Source organism: Cervus elaphus, chromosome 15, assembly GCF_910594005.1.
Source record: "Cervus elaphus chromosome 15, mCerEla1.1, whole genome shotgun sequence".
In the NCBI taxonomy this organism is placed as follows: Eukaryota; Metazoa; Chordata; class Mammalia; order Artiodactyla; family Cervidae; genus Cervus; species Cervus elaphus.
In genome coordinates, this window is record NC_057829.1 from 78,118,924 (window position 1) to 78,139,742 (window position 20,819).

The following is a 20,819-nucleotide window of genomic DNA, read 5'->3' on the forward strand; positions in this document are numbered from 1 at the left end:
GATTGAGCTGGCCTCTCTTATGTCTCCTGAAATGGCAGGCGGCTTCTTTACCACTCACGCCACCTGGGAAGCCTTTAAAAATTTATTATAAACAGGTAAAATTAGTGAAAAGTTATGCATGCACTTACAAGACCTTACAAGGCCCCATTTGCAGTTGGAATTAATGTAAATAAATGTAAAGATGCAGTATTAAATTATAACTGCCTGAAATTGGCAATAGTACCTAGTTTACTACTGTAATAATCTTATAGCCACTTGTGTTGCTATTGCGGTGAGCTCAAGTGCTCTGAGTATCCGCTTAAAATGCCTTGTGACTCTAATCATATCTTCATGAGCAGTTCTTCTCTCCAGTAAATTATACATCACAGTAAAAAGTGATCTTTCATGGTTCTTGTGTATTTTTCATCGTGTTTAGTGCAATGTTGTAAATCTTGAAACCAGGGGGGACCCATATGAAGTGCCACCTGTGATAGTGGAAGTGCTCCTGAGAAGCAAAGTCATGATACTATAGGAAAAAGTCTAATTGCTTGATATGTCCTATAGATTAAGGTCTGTAGCTGCGGTTACCTGCCATTTTAAGATAAATGAATCCAGCATAAGGACCATTGTAAAAAAAGAATAGGAAATTTGTGAACCTGTCACTTCTGCTATCCCAGAAGGTGCTCAGCCCTTGTACTCATTGCATAATAGCTTTAATCTAATATTGAAAATGCAGTTTATTTAGTTTTTTTTTTTTTTTTTTTTTTTTACAATTTCTTTAAGAAATGTACACCTATAGCCACCTCTTATTCAAGGATAAGTGAAGTCATTACATGTCAACTTACTGCAAAAGGAAGGTGAAGGTTCTACAGCTGGAGAATTTAATGCCAGCAAAGAATGGTTTGACAATTTTAAAAAGAGGTTTGGCTTCAAGATGTCAAGATGACAGGAGAAGCAGCTTCTGCTGACTGCGAGAGAGCAAATGACTTCCCAGATGCCATTAAGAAATTCATTGATGAGAAAGGATATCTGCTTGAGCAGATTTTTAATGCAGATAAAAATGCTCTATTCTTTTTTTTTTTTTTTTTAAAGCCATGCAGGACTTCTGTGAGCAAAGAAGAGAAGCACACACCAGGATTAAATCAGGAAGGGATGGGCTAACTCTACTCTTTTGTGTAAATGAAATCAGGTTTGTGATCAGGACTGCCATTATCTATGTAGCTGCTAATCAAGGAACCTAGAAAGGAAAAGATTGTCTTTGGTTGTACAAGAAGGCCTGGACAAGGAGAACTTTTTTTTTTTTTTAATTGGTCTCATTGATGCTTTGCTCCTAAAGTCAGGAAGTACCTTGCCCATAAGGAACTGCCTTTTAAAGTTCTTTTTTATATTGGGCAGTGCCCCCTGGCCACCCAGATCCAAATGCTCTACTCACCCCCTCCCACAATATCTCTAAATCAGCCTCTAAATCAGGGCCTCATAAGAACCTTTAAGGCTCATTACACACAGGACTCAATAAAAAGGATTGTCAGTGCTATGGAAGGGAACTCTGATAAGGCGAACATCCTGAAAGTCTGGAAGGATTTTACCTTGGAAGATGCCATTGTATTATAGACAGAACTGTGAAAACTGTAGAGCCTGAAAGAATAAATAACTGCATCCATGTAACTATAATTTAATGTTTTCAATGCCATAGAGTATTTGAATATATTGATATGATTATACCACACTTCATTTAATCATTCTTCTATTTTTCTATTGATAATTCTAGTTTTGTTTTGTTTTTAACCATTAAAATTGGTGGGCTTAGAGGATTCTCATATGTGTCTCCTGATTCACAAGTGCAGACATTTTTGATAGTCTGTGTTGGGCACCCATTTTTTCAATTTTAGAGGATTAGCTCTTATAAAATTGTTATCTGGAATTATATGCTTTCCAGGGCTGTATGAATTTAGTTAATATTCTACTCTCTTGACAATACTTGGTGTTATAAGACATTTTAAATTTAAGGATTCTGATGAATGTATAATTGATAGGTTGCCTTTTGAATTTACATTTTCTTAAGAACTGAAGTGCTTCTTTGGTTCTCTAAGATTTAGTATGCTTAATATTTAAAAAATTTTATATGTTTAATCATCAATTGAAGTTCTCTTTTCTGAAATAGTACTCTTTCAAATTTCTTGTGTTTTTTTTTTCCTATTCTGTTCTCTTTTTTTCAATTTTTTGTAGTAATGTTTTATATATTCCAGACGCGTATCTTCTATTGATGATATGTGTCATAAATGCCACTGTGTGGTTTAGGTTTTTGCACTGTTTTGTATGTCATTAATGAAGAGAAGTTCTTAATTTTAATGTAATCCAATATGTCAATCTTTTCCATATGGTTAGTGCTTTTGGGGGCTTCTGTTTGCAATTTCCTTATCTTTCCCTGTATTAGGTAATATCAAAAAGGTGACTGGATAGTTTTAGATTTTTCTTTGTTGAAAGGTGTTAATTATGTCTTTAAAATGAGATATAAACTATTGAATTTATTTAAGAGTAATAAGCTATTCACATTTTTAGTTTCTTCCTAGGTCTCTTTTACTCTCTGACTTTAAGTTTTTTCTTTATTTTACCAATTTTACAATGATTGCTGGAGTTATTATTTTTCATTTATTATGTTGGGCATTTCAGAAATTTCCAATACTCTTCAAATGTGGCTTCTTCTCCATTCTCTCTGTCTTCTGCTTTTGGAGCCAGTAACACCATAGCTTTTATTTCTTTTTCATATTTTTCCACTCTCTCCTGACCTCATCAGTTTACTGTTTTTTCCCCACTGTGTATAGTTTGCTGTTAATCTCATCCATCTAGTTCTTAATTTTGGTTATCGTATTTTCATTTTCTTGTTTTTATTTTCTAGTTTTTCAGACTGAATTCTTATTCTTCATCTATTATAGTTTCTAGTTGCCTTTTATAGTTTCCAAAATTTAGACAGATTTTTATTCTTGCCTGTTGTCTTCTCCAATTTAATAGTTATTTTAAAGCCAGTGGCTTTTTCTAGGTAATATCTAAATTCCCATGGCTCTGTTTCCATTATCCTTAGTTTCTGCTGGTTCTTGTTCTTGTTTTCTTGTCTATTTCTGTCTGTGCCTGGTTATTTTTTATTGATGCCATATTGACAAAATATGTTTGTAGAAAATTTGAGACCATTGCTTAAATCATAAGAGAATTTAATTCTGCTATTTGCCTGAGAATAGTAATATCTTCATGATTTTCTGGGATAAGGATGGTTCAAAGTAGATTTGGGCTTCATAGGTGGTACTAGTGGTAAAGAATACTGTCAATACAGGAGACATAATAGACGTGAGTTTGAACCTTGTGTTGGGAACATCCCCTGGAGGAGGTAATGGCAACCCTCTCCAGTATTCTTGCCTGGAGAATCCCATGGACAAAGGATCCTGGCAGACTCCAGTCCATAGGGTCACAAAGAGTTGGAAACCACTGAAGCGATTTAGCATGCAAAGTAGATTTGCAGTCTCTGGAAGGCCTTTTAATGCCTTTAATCCTAAGATTACACTTTGAGACTAAGCTTACCAGTCTTTGGTGTGCCTGGACTCCAATCCTTTTCTGTGATATGCTGTTCCCATTCATAATTGGAGATAAAGGGACCCCTGAAATGGTTCAGCATCCTGGGATTCTATCCTTCTCTGCATCTTGGCCTGGTAATTTTTCACCCCTTTGCTCTCCAATATTTTTAAGTATTAAAAAAAAAAATCCCCTACTCTTTTTAGTAGTTTTTAATTACCTCGCTAGTTCTATTTATTATGACTGGACTCTCAAGTCCGTAAATAGCATTACAGTTTTAGAATGTGTACCTCTTCTACTATTTCAGGATTTACCATACATTCATGTCTGTATTTTTATGATACATTGTCTTAGAAGTATGATATCAATATTGATACTGTGATATTACTTAATATAATCTTGTTTATATATGATTTTTATGAGTCCCTTTAGAGGAAAAGCAAAACAAGAGCAAGTGTGTCTTACTTTGTATAACTTCTATAATTTTTATAAAAACACAAATTTATCAGATTCTCAGTTGTTTTAAATATCATGTTATGATATTTCAAATTATAGCAATTAGATTTAACCCTTCTTTAGCTTCTGAGTAGAAAAATTATATTTTACAATAAGATATATATATATATATATAAATATGTATAAGTATTTACACCAGTAGGAACAAAATGAAAGGTGATATTTTAACACTTAGAAATAGGGGATTATTTTATATTTTGTTTTTTCAAAATGATATTTATGATTTAATATGATCAAATAAATAAATGGTAACCATTATTTAGGTGCCAAGTAATGATAATATTTACCCTTTCAAAGTCCCTAATGAATATTTCAGCCTAAGTCTGTTTTATAAAAAGGTCTGGCTGTTTGCTTAGTGGGAATAGAGGATGATTATCTCTTTGCTTAGACACAGAAATACTTTGAAGTTATGTTTTTAATTAAGCCATGCAGAAGACTTCTGAAGGCTTTAATGTTTGTTTCTAATCTTTATACAGAAAGATTCTGAATTTTAAAAACATTACTTAGCTTACATAACAGAATTATTATTAATGTAATCTATATAGTACCATACTAATTGGTTTGAAGAATTATTTATATGTATACTTTTCCATTCGTATTCTCTTTACCCCTTATAATCTGAGTTTGACCTCAGTCAAATACTTTTAGCTTCTCGAATTATTTATTATGTGAATTAAATTATACATACTCATATCTCAAATAATTGTATCAAAATATCTTATAATAAAAACTTTATGTATAACAAAAATATTATTGTGGACAGATCCTTAGGTGATTACTGGTAATTTCTACCTTCTGGTCTTCACACACTATTGTATAATCCTCTTTCCTTGAGTATGGGCAGGGCATGTGACTTACTTCTAAACCAGAAAATTTAGCAAAGATAATGGATAGCACTTCTATAATTATGTTTAGTGTTTTGTGTGTGTGCGTGGTGTGAGGATTGGATCTAATCTTACATTTTTCCAAATGGTTATCCAGTTGTCTCAAGTACTATGTAAGAGGATGACTATCTTTTTACCCCAGTCATTTAAAACACTGCTTTTATCATACACTAGAATTTTAGTAAATAGTAGCTGTACCTATTTCTGGAATTTCTGTTCTGTACCATTTATCTTTTTATTGATGTACAACTACCATGTTGTTTTAATTTTAATTATATACATGTTGAGTATGTTTTAATGTCTTTTTAGTCTAGGTCCCCTCAAAGCCCTTCCTTTCATTGTTGCTTCTAGCTATTCTTGTATGTTTATTCCTGCATGTGAACATTAAGATCAACTTTTCTAGCTCCTTTAAAGCTCATTAGAATTTTTCTTAGGTCAAATTGACCACTATCTTTGAAATTAACTGCCAACTTGATGATCTTGAGATAGCCTAATGAAAAACAAGAAATGTCTTTCAGTTTATTTATATCTACTTTCGTGTTTTTCCAGGTGAATTTTATGTCTGAAATTTCATTATGTTTCCTTTGCAGCTATTTATTTCCTCAGATGTTTGTAAACACTGGTGTTTCTTTAAATGAGATCTGAAATTAAAATGCCAAAAACTGGTGTTTAAACTCAGCTCATATTTTGAAAGTACTTTTAATACGTTCAACATTTTTCAATAATGATTAATATAAAATAATCTAGACAGTGTTTCTAATTTATTTTTTTGAGTTTGAAAATGTAAAAGAGAAATGTCATTTTTATGTTGGATAGCTTCAAGAACTCTGTAAAGCCTTTGAGTTTTATTCTTATCAAGGACGTATTAATTTCTTATTTCTCTTAAAATTTTAAGTTTGAGTAATGAAAGCCAGCAGAAGTTATTTCCTAAACAGAAGCATATAATTTCATCCTTCTGAGAAAACTTGCGGTTTAAAGAAAATACAATTTTAAGTATTCCTTGTAAAAATTACGTTGAAGGTATACATGTTATAATTATATTGATTATTTGAAAAAATGAATTATTAATAACAAGAATGAAAACTTCATAACTTCCATATTGGAAAATAGATTTGGGTTGGAGCTTTTAAAGTTAACTCATTGATAAATTAAAAAGTATTTGAAATCTCTTGTTGTTTGTCAAAGTTTGTCAGGTTAAATTGCTATGGGAACTTGAAAGTCCTCTACTCAGTATTTAGGCAATAAGATATGCAAAGAATATCATGCATAAAAATGCAGGGATTATTATGTTGAATGTTTTCCTATTCTGAAAATGTGACCCTATGAACTGTAGCCCGCCAAGCTCCTCTGTCCATGGAATTTCCCCGGCAAGAATACTGGAGTGGGTTGCCATTCCCTTCTCCAGGGGATCTTCCCATTCAGGGATCAAACCCTGGTCCTCGAGCATTGCAGGCAAATTCTTTACCATCTGAGCCACCAGGGAAGCATAATATTGAGTTATCCATTTGCAACAAGTCACGTTTACTTTTTGTAAGAGAAAAGGAATTATAGCAGTATTGTAAATCAGTCCTTTAGCGTATGTATATATTTGGTATAAAGTGGTAGGATTTAAGGAGCTAAGTCTAAAGGAAGGAACAATAATATAGGAATAGTATGGATTCTGAAGTGCTTAACCCAGCAGTAATGGCTTTCATCCTTTTCTAAAGCTAGAAAACTACTATATATCACAGATTTTAAAAGTACCTTTTGGAGGTACCTATATCCTGAAGAAAACCTGTACCCCAGAGTTTCTTTTCTCCAGAGGATAAAGTTAGTGGTATAAAGGGCTATTCTATAATGATTTTGTAGTTAATGTAGAAAAATATTTAGTTTTCACCTCTTTTTTTTTTCATGGATACAAAATATTAGCAAGCACATGACTGAAAAATGCATTCAGAATGTAACTGATTATTTACTTTATTATTATCAACTGTTTGGACCTTCATTAATTTTAAAATACATATGTATTCCTCAGTTCTAATTGACTTTACTAAAACTAAAAATGTTTTTGGAAGAACCTTCTTGCTTTTTAAAATTCTACATATAATTTAATATTGAGGCACTTTATTCAGATACCCATGTGTATATATTTTGTAATAATTAAATTTGGAGGACATTCCAAGAAGTAGCATTATGCAAAACCAAGCTATATCTCTTTTAGGCATTAATTGTCATTTTAACTGAATTCTGGAAACAGGGATTGGAAAACTACAAACTTCAGAAATTTTCAGAATACTTACAATTTTCTCCTACTTCTGTATATAGTTAACCATATTTTTGAAGAATTTAACTTAGAATTCTTGAGCCTGAATGCTCAGGTGCTCTTCCATTTCATTATAATCTGCTTACAAGACTTCAAAGTTTGAACTCCTGAATTTAATCTTGAATGATTTAAAGAAAGCTTTTCTCCATGATACAATTGAAGATGTATTTTAAAAATACAGATTAATTGGTTTAGAACCTGGGGAAGATATATTAATTTCAATTACCAGAAGTAAGAAAATATGATTTATGAATTCCCGTACTTTCCCATACCTAAAAAAATGTCTTTTAATCTTTATCCAGACTTGGAAATTCTTCCTCATGTTGTTAAGGAAGAATATTATCCCCTAAATTCATAATTTTATCCCATCCTTTATATTCCTATTGTGTGTTTTTTTCCACTTATTGTCTCACTCATGTCTGCATATAGGCTTTCTACATTAATTCTTTTGAATATTTGCTTTTAAAACTTTAATTAATAGTATAGCTTTTAAAATATGTTTTAGTGTAGAGTTTAATTACTTGTTTGCTTGAAGGAAAAACATGAAGCTTTTGAATTTTGTTATTTAATAGTAAATGAGTTCTTCGTGTTTCTACAGATGTGACTCTGAAAATCGCTATGTTGGTAATCCACTTAGAGGAACATGTTATTGTAAGTATTTGTGTTTTTTATTTTAGATAATTGGTTTGTTTTATTAGTTTCAGGTGATTTTACAGGTAATGAAATTTGTTTTGAATAACTAATGTCATTAATAGTTTATTTTTTCTATTTTTGAATCTTACAGCTCCATATATTTTGCTAGGGAAGTCAGTGTCTCTTTGCTATATTCTCTAATTATATTAATATTTGGTGCATTTTTTTCCACTCTGAGGAGTAAAACAGCAGTAGATCTTATTTTGAACATGCAACAAAAAACAGAACTTGAGTAACTCAGCTGGATTTTAATGTAATCTTTTTCATTATGATTAAATTTTGAACAAATAGAATTTTGTGATAGATTTTTCTGGGAGGCAATTTTGGTTTTACTAAAAAACAGTACTGATTTTGTACTGAAAGATCCTGTTATTGGGTAGTGATCATATGACAGATAATATGTTTAACTTTCAAGAAACAAGCAAACCATTTCTCGAATGGTTGCACTATTTTCCATTTCTACCAGGAGTGTATGAGAATTTCAGTTCTTCAAAATCTCTCAGTACATTGTATAGTCTTTTACATTTTAGCCATTCTAAGTGTGTTTTTTCTTTTCTAACTTCATTTTGTGTAACTATGGTAATAACTTTCAAAGATGAATTTGACAAGATTGTGTTTTAAAACAAGAATAGTTAAACAATATGAAGTGAACTTCAAAGATTAACTGAATTTAACTGAGATTTCTGGATCTGGCGTTTTTTAATTGGTAGATTCTTTGTTGTTGTTCATCTTCTTTTCCTGCATATATAAATGTGGGCTTTTGAGTTTATTCATTGTTTCCACTGCTTTTGTTTTCTAGTTCTTCTGCTTTAGGTTTTGTCCTTAGTGATGTCCTTCTCTTTTATAGTTTGTAATTGTTGTTTTTGCCTCCATTTGATTTGTTTGCTTTTTAATATTACTTTCTATATAGTTTGTGGTTCAATTTTAACTTCTTTTTGAATTTTTTAAGAATTTTCTTAATTTCAATTAAGTTAAGTCTTACTAAAACCCATGTTTTAATTATTTTTTATAATTTTATTGAGAATGTAGCATAAAACTCCCCAAACTTAGTAAGATATTTCTGTAGTCTATGGGACATTTGACAGTGTTTGTAGAGCTTTTTATGTATCACAAGTAGGCATGGGGTGTGGATCCTGTGGACTTCTAATGGGTAGAGGTTGCTATTGATACATGTCCTACAATACACATAAGAGCTCCTTAGAACCAAGAATCATCTGACTCAAATTTCAACACCACGAGGGTTGAGAAACCCTGATTTAGAGGTTTAATCAGATTCAGATATGATTTTGGAGGAAATACTTTGACAGGTGGTTTTGTGTTCTTCATGTAACTGAAGCACATAATGCCTGCAAGTCTCTTTTTTGTTCTTAGTAGACACTGATGCTCAGTGTTAGATTGCAACTGATTTGGGGGTTATAAACTGTGGTATTCTTACTCCTTTATTTCTTGATTGGAAAACTTTTGTGAAAACAAATTTCCTTGAGCGAGGCATTTGCTTAATCATTGCTACAGGCACATAGGAAAGGCATGGTAAATTTTTAATATATTTTTTTAAAAATATATCGGTTTCCAAAATAAAGAATACTTTGCTTGGTAAGGTTACAACTCGGTTTGCTATTTGTATCATAAACTTATGGACACATGCATATTTCATATGTTTCAGTCCACTTGCGATTATTGTCCTTAATGATGGTTCACATTGTCTATTTTCTATTTGTTTCAATATATCCTCATTCTCTATATTTTCCACATAAATTTTATTTACTTTTCTCAAACATCCTGGATTTAATGAGTACATATTTTTGTCTGACTTTTTAAAATTAGACATTCCTGTTCGATTCTTCTTAAATTTTTAGTGTTTATTATATCCCCAAAGAGTAATATAGTTACAATTATGGACACAAATAAATTACATTCCATTTTTAGAAATAATGAATGCACTAATATTTTAGCCTTTTATATTTAAGGCTAAGATGATTTTTCTTTAGATCAGTGCTATCCAAATTAAACTAGTGTAAGCCATATGTGGAATTAAAATTTTTCTACTAGCTATAATCTCAAATATTAAACAGGTGAAGTTAATTTTGATAATATGCTCTATTTAATTCAAAATATCTAAAACATATCATAGTATAAAAAATCATCAACAGCCTATTTTTATTTTTTATTTTTTCCAAGTGTTTGAATACAGCTTGTATACTATACTAATGGCAATCTCAATTCAAATCAGTCACATTTTAATTACTCAAGACACATGTGACTAGTGACTACCATATCAGAAGCTCATCTATTACATAGGACTCTCACTGTCTCTTTAAAACGTTATAGGAATAGTCATAAAGCACTAGATGGCAGTCTTGTCACTTGTTATGAGACCTTAAAAGAGTAATAATATTTAAAAGAAATGGTGTTTTTTTAAAAAAAGAGAAAAGGTCAGTGGTTCTTGTAATAGTGTTAATGGAAACTATCCTGATTTTAAAGAGTGAAATTTAAAATGCAGGTCCACACTGTAACTTGAAGCAATTGAGTGTGATTTGGTGTCAATTTAATTGAAACTAATACTACAGCACTTGTATCCTATAGACAGTCTTCGTAGTTATTTAGAAGTCAGTTTAAACTCCCAAATCAAATGTATTTGATAGCTATCATGTATTACATGGGAAAAAAGTTTCTATCAATGATATCAAACTTGATTGACCCCTGTAAACATTGAAGGACTTAATTATTCTTGGCAAATATGAAAAGTAATAGCTACGAAGTAGTATAATTTCTTTTTTTCTTAAATGCATTTTGAAAAGTTATAGTAGCAATTATGGTGAAGAAAACCATAAACACAAGATGAAAGACTGGACTATGAAAATGTTATAGAGGATATATTTCCATGAGTAGAATCAGAGTACGAAAAGCCGCTTACTGAAATCATCTACTTTATGCTTCTACTGTATGTAATGTTCAAACTGCTGATTGAATTTCAGTATATATACTTTTGTCACCTTTTTCTCTGAAAAAATAGCTGTTTTGCTTTGATTTTCTCCTATTGCTTTTTAGAGTTCAGTGTGCAGTTTTGTTATGAAAATAATACACTTCCCTCTTCTAAGAGTAAGAATTTTAGTTAGTACTTTTATATTCCATTCTCACCTCTGCCACTGATCACATCTTGCCTTTGTTCATATTACTAAAAGTTAAAATATTTATCCATTTATCTCCCTGTAAAACCTCTCATTATTATTGATTTATTTAATAGATGTTTATGTCTTGACTGAAAGACATTATTTATACTCATAAATTATTTTTTGTTTTATTGGATTTGATTTTTTCTTTTGTTTCATAAATGTGAGATAATATTTCTAGTGTGTGTTGTTATAGCTATAAATTAAATATCAGCCTCAATTTAATTACTTAAAATTCTATGTCATGTAAAATAGTGAAACAATTAAAACTTGAATTAACCTTACATTTAGTGTAACTATTCTGTGTTTTGTTTTAAAATAGAATAAAAAATTTCTCCTCTTTTAAATGAAATATATTGTACTTTAATGGTTTATGTGACTTTTAAAATGATCTGCCTGGTACATCTGCAAATAGAGCAGAAGTGACCTTGATCGACACAAAGAATCTAAATTTTTATATTTCACAAATTGAAGAATGATGGATTGAAGATTGTCTGGGAAAACATAAATGAGCCACATGGTTGACATTTTAATCTTATTCTTTGATTCATGTGTTTTTATTAAGTTTCCTGAAGCTTATACGCTAGTGTTTTTAAATATGTATCTTAGAATTATTGAATATCTTAGCGTATTTCAAAATGAAGGACGACACAGCACAATTATGAGAAAGTGAAAAATAGCTGAGAGAAAAAAGTTGCTATTAACTTAGAAAAGAGATGAAAATTTATGTGATTGTATATTTACAAGGATGTGTTTTGTTATTCTGGATATGTAAATAACATCGTAAAAATAGTTAAAAAAAAAAAGTTTAAGGAGGGAAGCAGAGATGTCTGAAAACCTCCCACCAGGGCTCCCGAGCGGATCTGTGCTGTGTGTGTCCTCTGTCAAGGCTCCCGGCTGCGAGGGAGCGCAACGGCTGATTGCTTGGACTGACTTTTCTTGCTAAGCCATGAAATGTGGTGTGGGGTTTATAAGTCTTGAGCAATGCTTGATAGCTCCTTATTTGTATGAAGATGCTGAATGTGCTTTTCTGATGCTGAATGCATGCCTTTCTAAATAGATTATGTCCTGAAAATGATTTCACATAAAAGAGGTAATAACATATCTCATATTCCTATTGTGAACAACTACTTTTCACAGATATATAACTCATTATTTTGGATCATTTATTAAATAAAACTGGAAAACCATCTGATTTTAAAATAATGATAATACTAGTTAAACTTTATTGAGCACTTACTGTTCCAGGTTATTCTAAGCTTTTTCCATTTATTAGCTTATTAAATCCTCAAATGAGAATGGTATGCTTATTATCACCTTTTTTTTTTTTTTTTTTTTCCATTTGTAGAAACATAGGCAGAGAAAGGTTGATTCATTTGTATAATATCACAGGGCGAGGAAATGTCAAATCCAGTTTTAATCCAGGCAGCCTGGGTCTATAGCCACTTCTGGGTCTATACCACCCGCTCTCAACTACAGGTGGTAAAACTATTTGTACTAAAATTCACTATACATTTAACCTGAGTTGTTTTTATATAAATATATTTGTATATGTATAAATAAAATTAAAATGTCATGTTAAAGACAATGAAAACAGTACCTAAATAATTAAAAAAGTTTAAACTGTTGTCTCAAATGATGTCTTCATATGAAAATATGCTTACCCAAATTGATATATAAATTTTATATAGTTTTAATTAGAATTCATCCAGTTTAATTTTTTGAAATGTATGCATTGGAGTAAATTATCATAAAATTTATTTTAAATGACACACTTTTAGAATATTTAGTAAAATTATAAAAACGAAAAATAGTGAGAAATTCCCACCTGGTAGATATCCAGACATATGGTAACTCTAATTGTACTGGTTCCTATTTGGTATAGGAATCAAATTAATAAGACAGAGTTCAGGATTAGATTCCTGAACATTTGGAAATTTCTGTGGCAGTCAATTTATTTTTATAGAAGTTCTTAATGACTTAATCTGCTTGTTCTAAAATGTCCCAGACTTTACCTTAGATCATGGCTTTGGGATTTACTACTTTTCTGCCTCAAATACTCCATCGCTATTACTCTACTCTTACCTAGAATAGACTTGCTTAGGGATTATGACTTTTTTTTTCCATCCTAACACTTACACTAAAATGAAGTTATATCTCACTCATTTATTTACTTGAATATGGGTTTTCTTTACTCACTAGAAAAAAAATCTGTGAGCCCAGGACTTTCTCTTGTTGGAACCATTCTTATAATAGAAACGCCTGTGGCTCCTAGGCCAGCTTTCAGTAAATATACTAGGAGTACACATGTATGCTATTAATAAATAAATGAATACACATATATTGTTGCTGTGTGGACAAGTATTTCAACTGGTGAGGTGTTTGACCAAAATTTTTGGAAATCATGTTATAGATTATCAAGTAAAAGTTGCTTTACATTAATTTTTAAATTAATTTATGTAAAGGAGTACAGTTCATCATTGAAAAGCTTTAAGCACCAGCCATTCATTTAAATAAAAATGAGTTTCAATCTTTGTTTTTCTATTTAGCCTATGGAACATTTGCAGCCAGTGAAGTTTGAGCAGTTTTCCAAGTATCATTGCAGAAAGCTTAGCTACTTGGAGATAGTATGAAGCAAAGGGAGGTGGCTCCTGAAGAGATCATGGTATATTATATGAAAACGTGTAAATTAGAATCATTGACATGTAGACATTGGTGATCATGGTTCATCTTCTGTTATTCATTGAGAAAAAAGTAAGACTCAGCGGGTTGAAGTATGTATCTTAGGCCTCACAATGAGTCAGTGTGTGGTTAATAGCAAGGGTTCTGTACTTTTTTCTGATACTGTACCTAGCAAGTGTTCAGCTTGTAAAGTCCCTAAACAACAGATTTTGCCTTTGCAGTTATTCTAAATCTTTCAAGCTTAGTAGAAATTCTTAATTAATAATTGCAATTAACAATTGCAATAATTAATAAAAGCATGGATAGTACTGTTCAGCATGCAAGGAAATGTTAGTATTTATTGAGTATTTATTACACGGAAGACAATTTATTATTATTTCATTTAATATGCACAAGGATGACATCTTTTTTCTCCTTAATTTTTACTTACTCAAGAGCTACACTAATAGAGCTTGGAGAGACTGTCAGTTATTGGAATTAACTCACTTTTCTTTATTCATTCAACATATATTTATTGACTAACTACTCTGGGGATTGACTAACTACTCGTGTTCTGCTCCATTGAAGCTGATAAAGCAGTAGGAAAGATAGATATTAAACTTGTCATACAATTACCTAGATATGATGATCAGAAGACCTCTGAATAATAATTATGGATGTTTTGGGAATGGATTACAAGAGAACCTGACCTAATTTGTGGACCAGGGAGTAGAAGTGGGTGAAGCAAGAGAATGAGGAAGCTATGATGTGAACGATGACTTGGTAGTGGAGCGGTGATGGTGTGATGATGGGAAGAAGTAGAATCAGTGGCAGCAGCATCTGCAAAGGTCAGTGGTTGTAAAGGTCATGGCACATGAGATGCTACCACGTTAACACAGAGAAGGAGGAGAAGGAATCAGGGGATGAGGTATGTGAGATATACAGGATCAAGTCATGCAGTGCTTTATAGATCATGCAAGCTTTATAGAGCGTTTAGTCTTTATCTTAGGAAAAATGAGAAGCCATTGAAGGATATTAAAGGAGAGTAAAATGTTAAATTTTAATTTTAACATAATCAGGCTGCTTGCAGTGTGTCAAATAGCTTGGTGAGGGCGATAGAGCATGAGACATAATTTTAGTTCATTTTCTGAGGCATTATTCCCATAGTTACTTTTAAATTATGGCTGTGATACATTTAGACTATAAGTATACCTGACCTTACATTTACTTGAGTTTTATCATTTACTAAACAGTTGTCTAAGTTGGAACATGTACTTATACATATTTCAGTTCAGTCACTCAGTTGTGTCTGACTCTTTGCAACCCCATGGACTGCAGCTCGCCAGGCTTCCCTGTCCATCACCAACTCCCAGAGCTTATTCAAACTCAGGTCGATCAAGTGGGTGAAGCCGTCCAACCATCTCATCCTCTGTCGTCCCCTTCTCCTGCCTTCAATCTTTCCCAGCATCACGGTCTTTTCCAATGAGTCAGTTCTTTGCATCAGGTGGCCAAAGTATTGGAGTTTCCGCTTTAGCATCAGTCCTTCCAGTGAATATTCAGGACTGATTTCCTTTAGGATGGACTGGTTGGATCTCCTTGCAGTCCAAGGGACTCTCAAGAGTCTTCTTCAACACCACAGTTCAAAAGCATCAATTCTTAAACACTCAGCTTTCTTTATAGTCCATCTCTCATGGCCATATACGACTATTGGAAAAGCCATAGCTTTGACTAGACAGACCTTTGTTGGCGAAGTAACGTCTTTGCTTTTTAACATGCTGTCTAGGTTGGCCATAGCTTTTCTTCTAAGGAGCAAGCATCTTTTAATTTCATGGCTGCAGTCACCATCTGCAGTGATTTTGTACATATACATGTACTTATGTATGTGTTTACATATCAGTGATATGTACTTATACATATGCCATTGTTTAAAACATACTAGGATTCTCAATGTTGTTCTTGTCAAAGTCTATATGTATCCTCTTCACACTTCTCAGGATGGCTAAATACATAATCATGAACTCATATATTTAAAAACAAATATATAAGCATATCGGCTACCCTTGTGTCTCAAATGGTAAAGAAATTGCCTGCAGTGGAGACCCAGGTTCCATCTCTGGGTAGGGAAGATCACCTAGAGAGGGAATGGCTAGTCACTTCAGTATTCTTGTCTGGAGAATCCCGTGGATGGAGGAGTCTGGTGGGCTACAGTACATGAGGTTGCAAAGAGTCAGACATGATTGAGCAACTCTGATCATGGCATCTGGTCCCATCACTTCATGCCAGATAGATGGAGAAACAGTGGAGACAGTGGCTGACTTTATTTTTCTGGGCTCCAAAATCACTGCAGGTGGTAATTGCAGCCATGAAATTAAAAGACGCTTACTCCTTGGAAGGAAAGTTATGACCAACCTAGACAGCATATTAAAAAGCAGAGACATTACTTTGCCAACAAAGGTCCATCTAGTCAAGGCTATGGTTTTTCCAGTAGTCATGTATGGATGTGAGAGTTGGACTAGAAAGAAAGCTGAGGGCTGAAGAATTGATGCTTTTGAACTGTGGTGTTGGAGAAGACTCTTGAGAGTCCCTTGGACTGCAAGGAGATCCAACCAGTTGATCCTCAAGGAGATCAGTCCTGGGTGTTCATTGGAAGGACTGATGCTGAAGCTGAAACTCCAGTGCTTTGGCCACCTGATGCGAAGAGCTGAGTCATTGGAAAAGACCCTGATGCTGGGTAAGATTGAGAGCAGGAAGACAAGGGGACGACAGAGGATGAGATGGTTGGATGGTATCATTGACTTGATGGACATGGTTTTGGGTGGACTCCGAGAGTTGGTGATGGACAGGGACGTCTGGCGTGCTGTGGTTCGTGGGATCGTAAAGAGTCGAACATGACTGAGCGACTGAACTGAACTGAAATTGATTTTTGAAATCTTGTAGAATTCATTCAGCCCCAGTACAATGAATATTGAAAGTTAAATAATACTTACTGAATGCCTTGATTTTATGAGGCAGTGGCACTAATACATACTAACACAATTATGTTTAACCCGCAGAGCAGTCTTATGAAGTAGGTGGTATTATCTTCATTGTACCACTGAATCTCACTGAGAAAATTAACCATCATACTATAACACAGTTGGTAAATGGGAGATTACAATTAAGGTCTTAAATACTGTGCATAATGCTAAGTTAAAAGTAAAATGCAGTATTCACTGGTAAAAAAGAAAATCATTAAACCTTAGTTCCTTTCTCAAAATATTCAAATTAAGAATTTCTGAAATTTGTATGAACAGTGCATTGATACATCATATGCAAATTGATTTCATTTGTGATCCTGACATGTTTTCCTTTAGACCTCAGATATATAGATATTTCCAGTATCTTTGCTGGTTTTTATCACTGGTTACTATTTTATTAAAAATACATTATTTTATATAGCTTTTGCGAAAAGAGTAAAACAAATATTCACCTTTTGCTCTTCATCACCTCCAATATAGCATGTACTCAAAAACTTCCCTCTCAGTTCAAGTTCTCTTTGAACATGTATTTTTCTATGTGTAAATTTTGAGTCATCTCTTTACAATTACTCTTTAGTTTGGTGGAATATCTGACCTTTTAAATCTGTTCTCTTGATATATTATTTGCTTAAACTCCTTTTAGCGTACTGTTTGAGTTTTACTCATGAGCTTGATTTTTACATATAACTTGTTATTAATTCTTTGTAGTAAATAGCAGCCACTTTTTTTTTGCTCCAAAACTACTAGTCCTGTATTGACTGAACTACCTAAAAAAATTCTTTGCGTGTTGGAACTTCACCCTTGGTTTTTTCTAGCTACAGAAGACAGTCTGATTATTTTACATGTTTTCAATCATCTGTACCTAAGAAGTAAGTGAATTTGGAATTAGATATGCCATTTTTGGAAAGAAATGCAGCCATATAAATCTAATTTCTTAACATGGAAGTGTAAGTCATGTGGAAAGCACATTAAAGATCAAGGATCAAAAGAAAAAATTTCTCTGCACACTTAAAAAAAAAATGTCCCCCTTTTGGCCCAGTTTCATTCTAGAAAAGAGATAGACAAAAAAGACAAATTACAAAGCAGTGATAATTCTATCCAGAGAAAATTGTTGGTAACATTGTATCAGATACTTTCCCAGTCTTTTATTTATGTGTGAAGAGTTGACTCATTGGAAAAGACCCTGATGCTGGGAGGGATTGGGGGCAGGAGGAGAAGGGGACAACAAAGGATGAAATGGCTGGATGGCATCACCGACTCAATGGACATGAGTTTGAGTAAACTCCGGGAGTTGGTGATGGAGGCCTGGCGTGCTGCGATTCATGGGGTCGCAAAGAGTTGGACACGACTGAGCGACTGAACTGAACTGAACACTGTTTTATGCTGAATAAATGCCTCACTCTCCAAAGAAGCCCGCATTCTAACCCTTGACTTGTGAATATATTACCACAAATGGTAAAATGGCATTTGTAGATAGAATTCAATTAAGCATTTTGAGATTATCCTGGATTATTCTGGTGGACCCAGTGTAGTTACGTATGTTCTTCTGAAAGAGGGTAGGGGGAGGTTTGACTACAGTGATGGGAACTGTAATCAAGTAAGCAAAAGACTGGAAAGACAGAGGTAGGGTTCATTAGCTAAAGAGTGAGAGGTGTTCAGAAGCTGAAAGAGTCAGGAAATGGATTTTTTTGAGCACCCCTAGAAGGAACCACCGTCACACTCTGGTTTTACCTTGTAAGAATCATTTGAACTTCAGACTTCCAGAACTGTAAGTGAATAAATTTGTGTTGTTTTCAGCCACTAAGTTTCTTGTTATTTGTAACAGCAGCGGTAAAAAAATATATGCACTTTTTGTGTATTTATTTCTTTTCCAAGCATAGCATTACAAATGAAGTATTTCACAAAGTTATTATTCTTTAATTTGTTCTTAATACCTTTAGGTATGTCATCTGTTCTCTTGTTTCATCAGCATATCATAGCTTTAAATTATTTTTATTCATTGTTTTTGCATTTTAGCAGTTTTTAAATTGAATTAAATTGAAAATTATATTTCATCTTTAACATGAAATCTATGCTCAACAAATTTTTATTCACCTTGCTAATTGAGACTTTATGTCTGCTGACTGTCAACTCCTATTTTCCCCCTCTTGTTGGCCCATGGTAACCCTCTTGCTCCTCTCTAATTTGATGGGCTTGACTGATTTAGATTCCTCGTATAAGTAGAATCATGCAGTATTTGTGCTTTTGTAACTGTTTTATTTCACTTAGCTTCTGCAGTATCATTCTAGGTGTTTATCCAAGAGAGTTGAAGTCAGGATCTCAAAGAGATAATAGCATTCCAGTGTTATTGCAGTGCTATTTAATACAGCCAAAATGTAGAAATAGCTTAAGTGTTCATTGACAGATAAATGGAAATCCTGTAATATAAGACTTGAATGAAACTTGAGGACATCTAGGCAACTTTACAGAAAGTTCTTTTAAATTTTCCATGTGAAATAATTTCAGAATTGTAAAAAAAAATGCAAATTTCTTAAATGACTTTGACCCTTGTAAAATATCAGGCAGTCATTTTGTAGACCATCCCTCAATCTGGATTTATCCAGTGTTTTTTTTTCATGATTAAGTTCAGATCATCAGATCATGCATATTTAGTAAGGATACTGCAGAAGTGGTGTTTTTCTCAGTGCATCCTATCGGGAAGCATATGATATCAATTTGTTCCATTATTGGTGGTATTGTCTTAGATCATTGTTACTGCTTAATGTCCGCCAGTTTCTCCACTCTAAAGTCATTTCGTTTTATTGTGTTTAGTGAGTGTATTACAGGGAAGTTCTTTTAAAGTATGTAAATGTCCCATTTCTCACTGTCCTTTCACCTAATATTTCACCAGACATTGATGTGTTTGCCAGATGGTAACTTTCTATTCCATTGTTGCTTCTGTTTTTTTCTCCATTTATTACTATAAGGAAGAGCAGTCCCTTCTCCTTCATTTATTTATTCACTTACTTGTACTTATCAGTAGGGACCCATGGAGATACACACACGCATACACACATTTGTGGCTTATAATAGCTATTATTCTTTATTTTATAGTTGAAATTGCTCTAGAGTTGGGAACTCCCTCGAATTGTCTCCTCTGTCCTTTTGACAATACTGTATCATTTTCTAAGTACTTCCTTATTTTTTAGACTACAAGGTATTTTAAAGTCACATTGTTCTTTCTCTCCCTAGCACTATAACCAACCATTTTCCAAGAAACCTTGGTTCCTTATACTAGATAATGGTGTTTAAAACAAGAATGTGGAAGCTACATATGCCCATTGGTTCTGGGATATTAGTCTTTCTTTACTTCAAAAATGTTATTTTTGAAATTAAATCACCAAATATGTTGTTACTCTGGTTTTGAAACTCTGCTATTTTGATTTAACAGAAACTTGTATCTGGAAACCTGACTCTTCTCTAAGGAAAGTGTTAACTTTTTTTTTTTATTCCTTTCCTGATGTCCATACCTTAGAATCTAGACATAGAAATAGTATTGGCCTTGCTTCCTTTGAGTTTGACAAATAACTGTTTTTCTTTACTCATTCAAAATTTTTGTCTCCTTTGAAGCAATACTTTGCCTCTCTTTGTTGGTGTCTTGCTCTGAAATCCTGTCCGCTCCAATTAATCTTTTATCTATTTAAAACTTTGTCCCCTGCCTGTTACGTCTCTTGATAGTATTCTTGATTCATTTCCACATGTGTTTTAAATATGCTTTAAGTATATTGTGTTTAGTTTTTGTGAAGGCCTGTAGGACTTGAACACTCTGTACTCCCAGGGTAGCTTTATTATAAGCAGAGGATATGCATTGAAAGGGGCCTGGAGATCTTAGATATTAGGGTTAACTATACAGATATAGTAATTAAGATGGTGTGACTTTTTTGGTGTAGAGATAGGCATAATCTCCAACAAATTAAAATAGTCCCTAAATAAGAACTGTAGGTGTTTATGTTTTATAACCGCATGCTGAAATTTTTATTATTTTAGTAGCTTTTTA

The 20,819-nt window shown here is 32.9% G+C and overlaps 1 protein-coding gene across 3 annotated transcripts in view; it reads left to right on the forward strand.

The window, feature by feature from the left end:
• Positions 1-20,819, forward strand: part of ATRNL1 (attractin like 1) — a 744,737-nt gene that overhangs the window by 235,554 nt on the left and 488,364 nt on the right. For all 3 annotated transcript variants that reach the window (XM_043926138.1, XM_043926139.1, XM_043926140.1), the window contains one exon: positions 7,841-7,893. In XM_043926138.1, the coding sequence (XP_043782073.1) occupies positions 7,841-7,893 (53 nt within the window). The remainder of the gene's footprint in view (positions 1-7,840; positions 7,894-20,819) is intronic.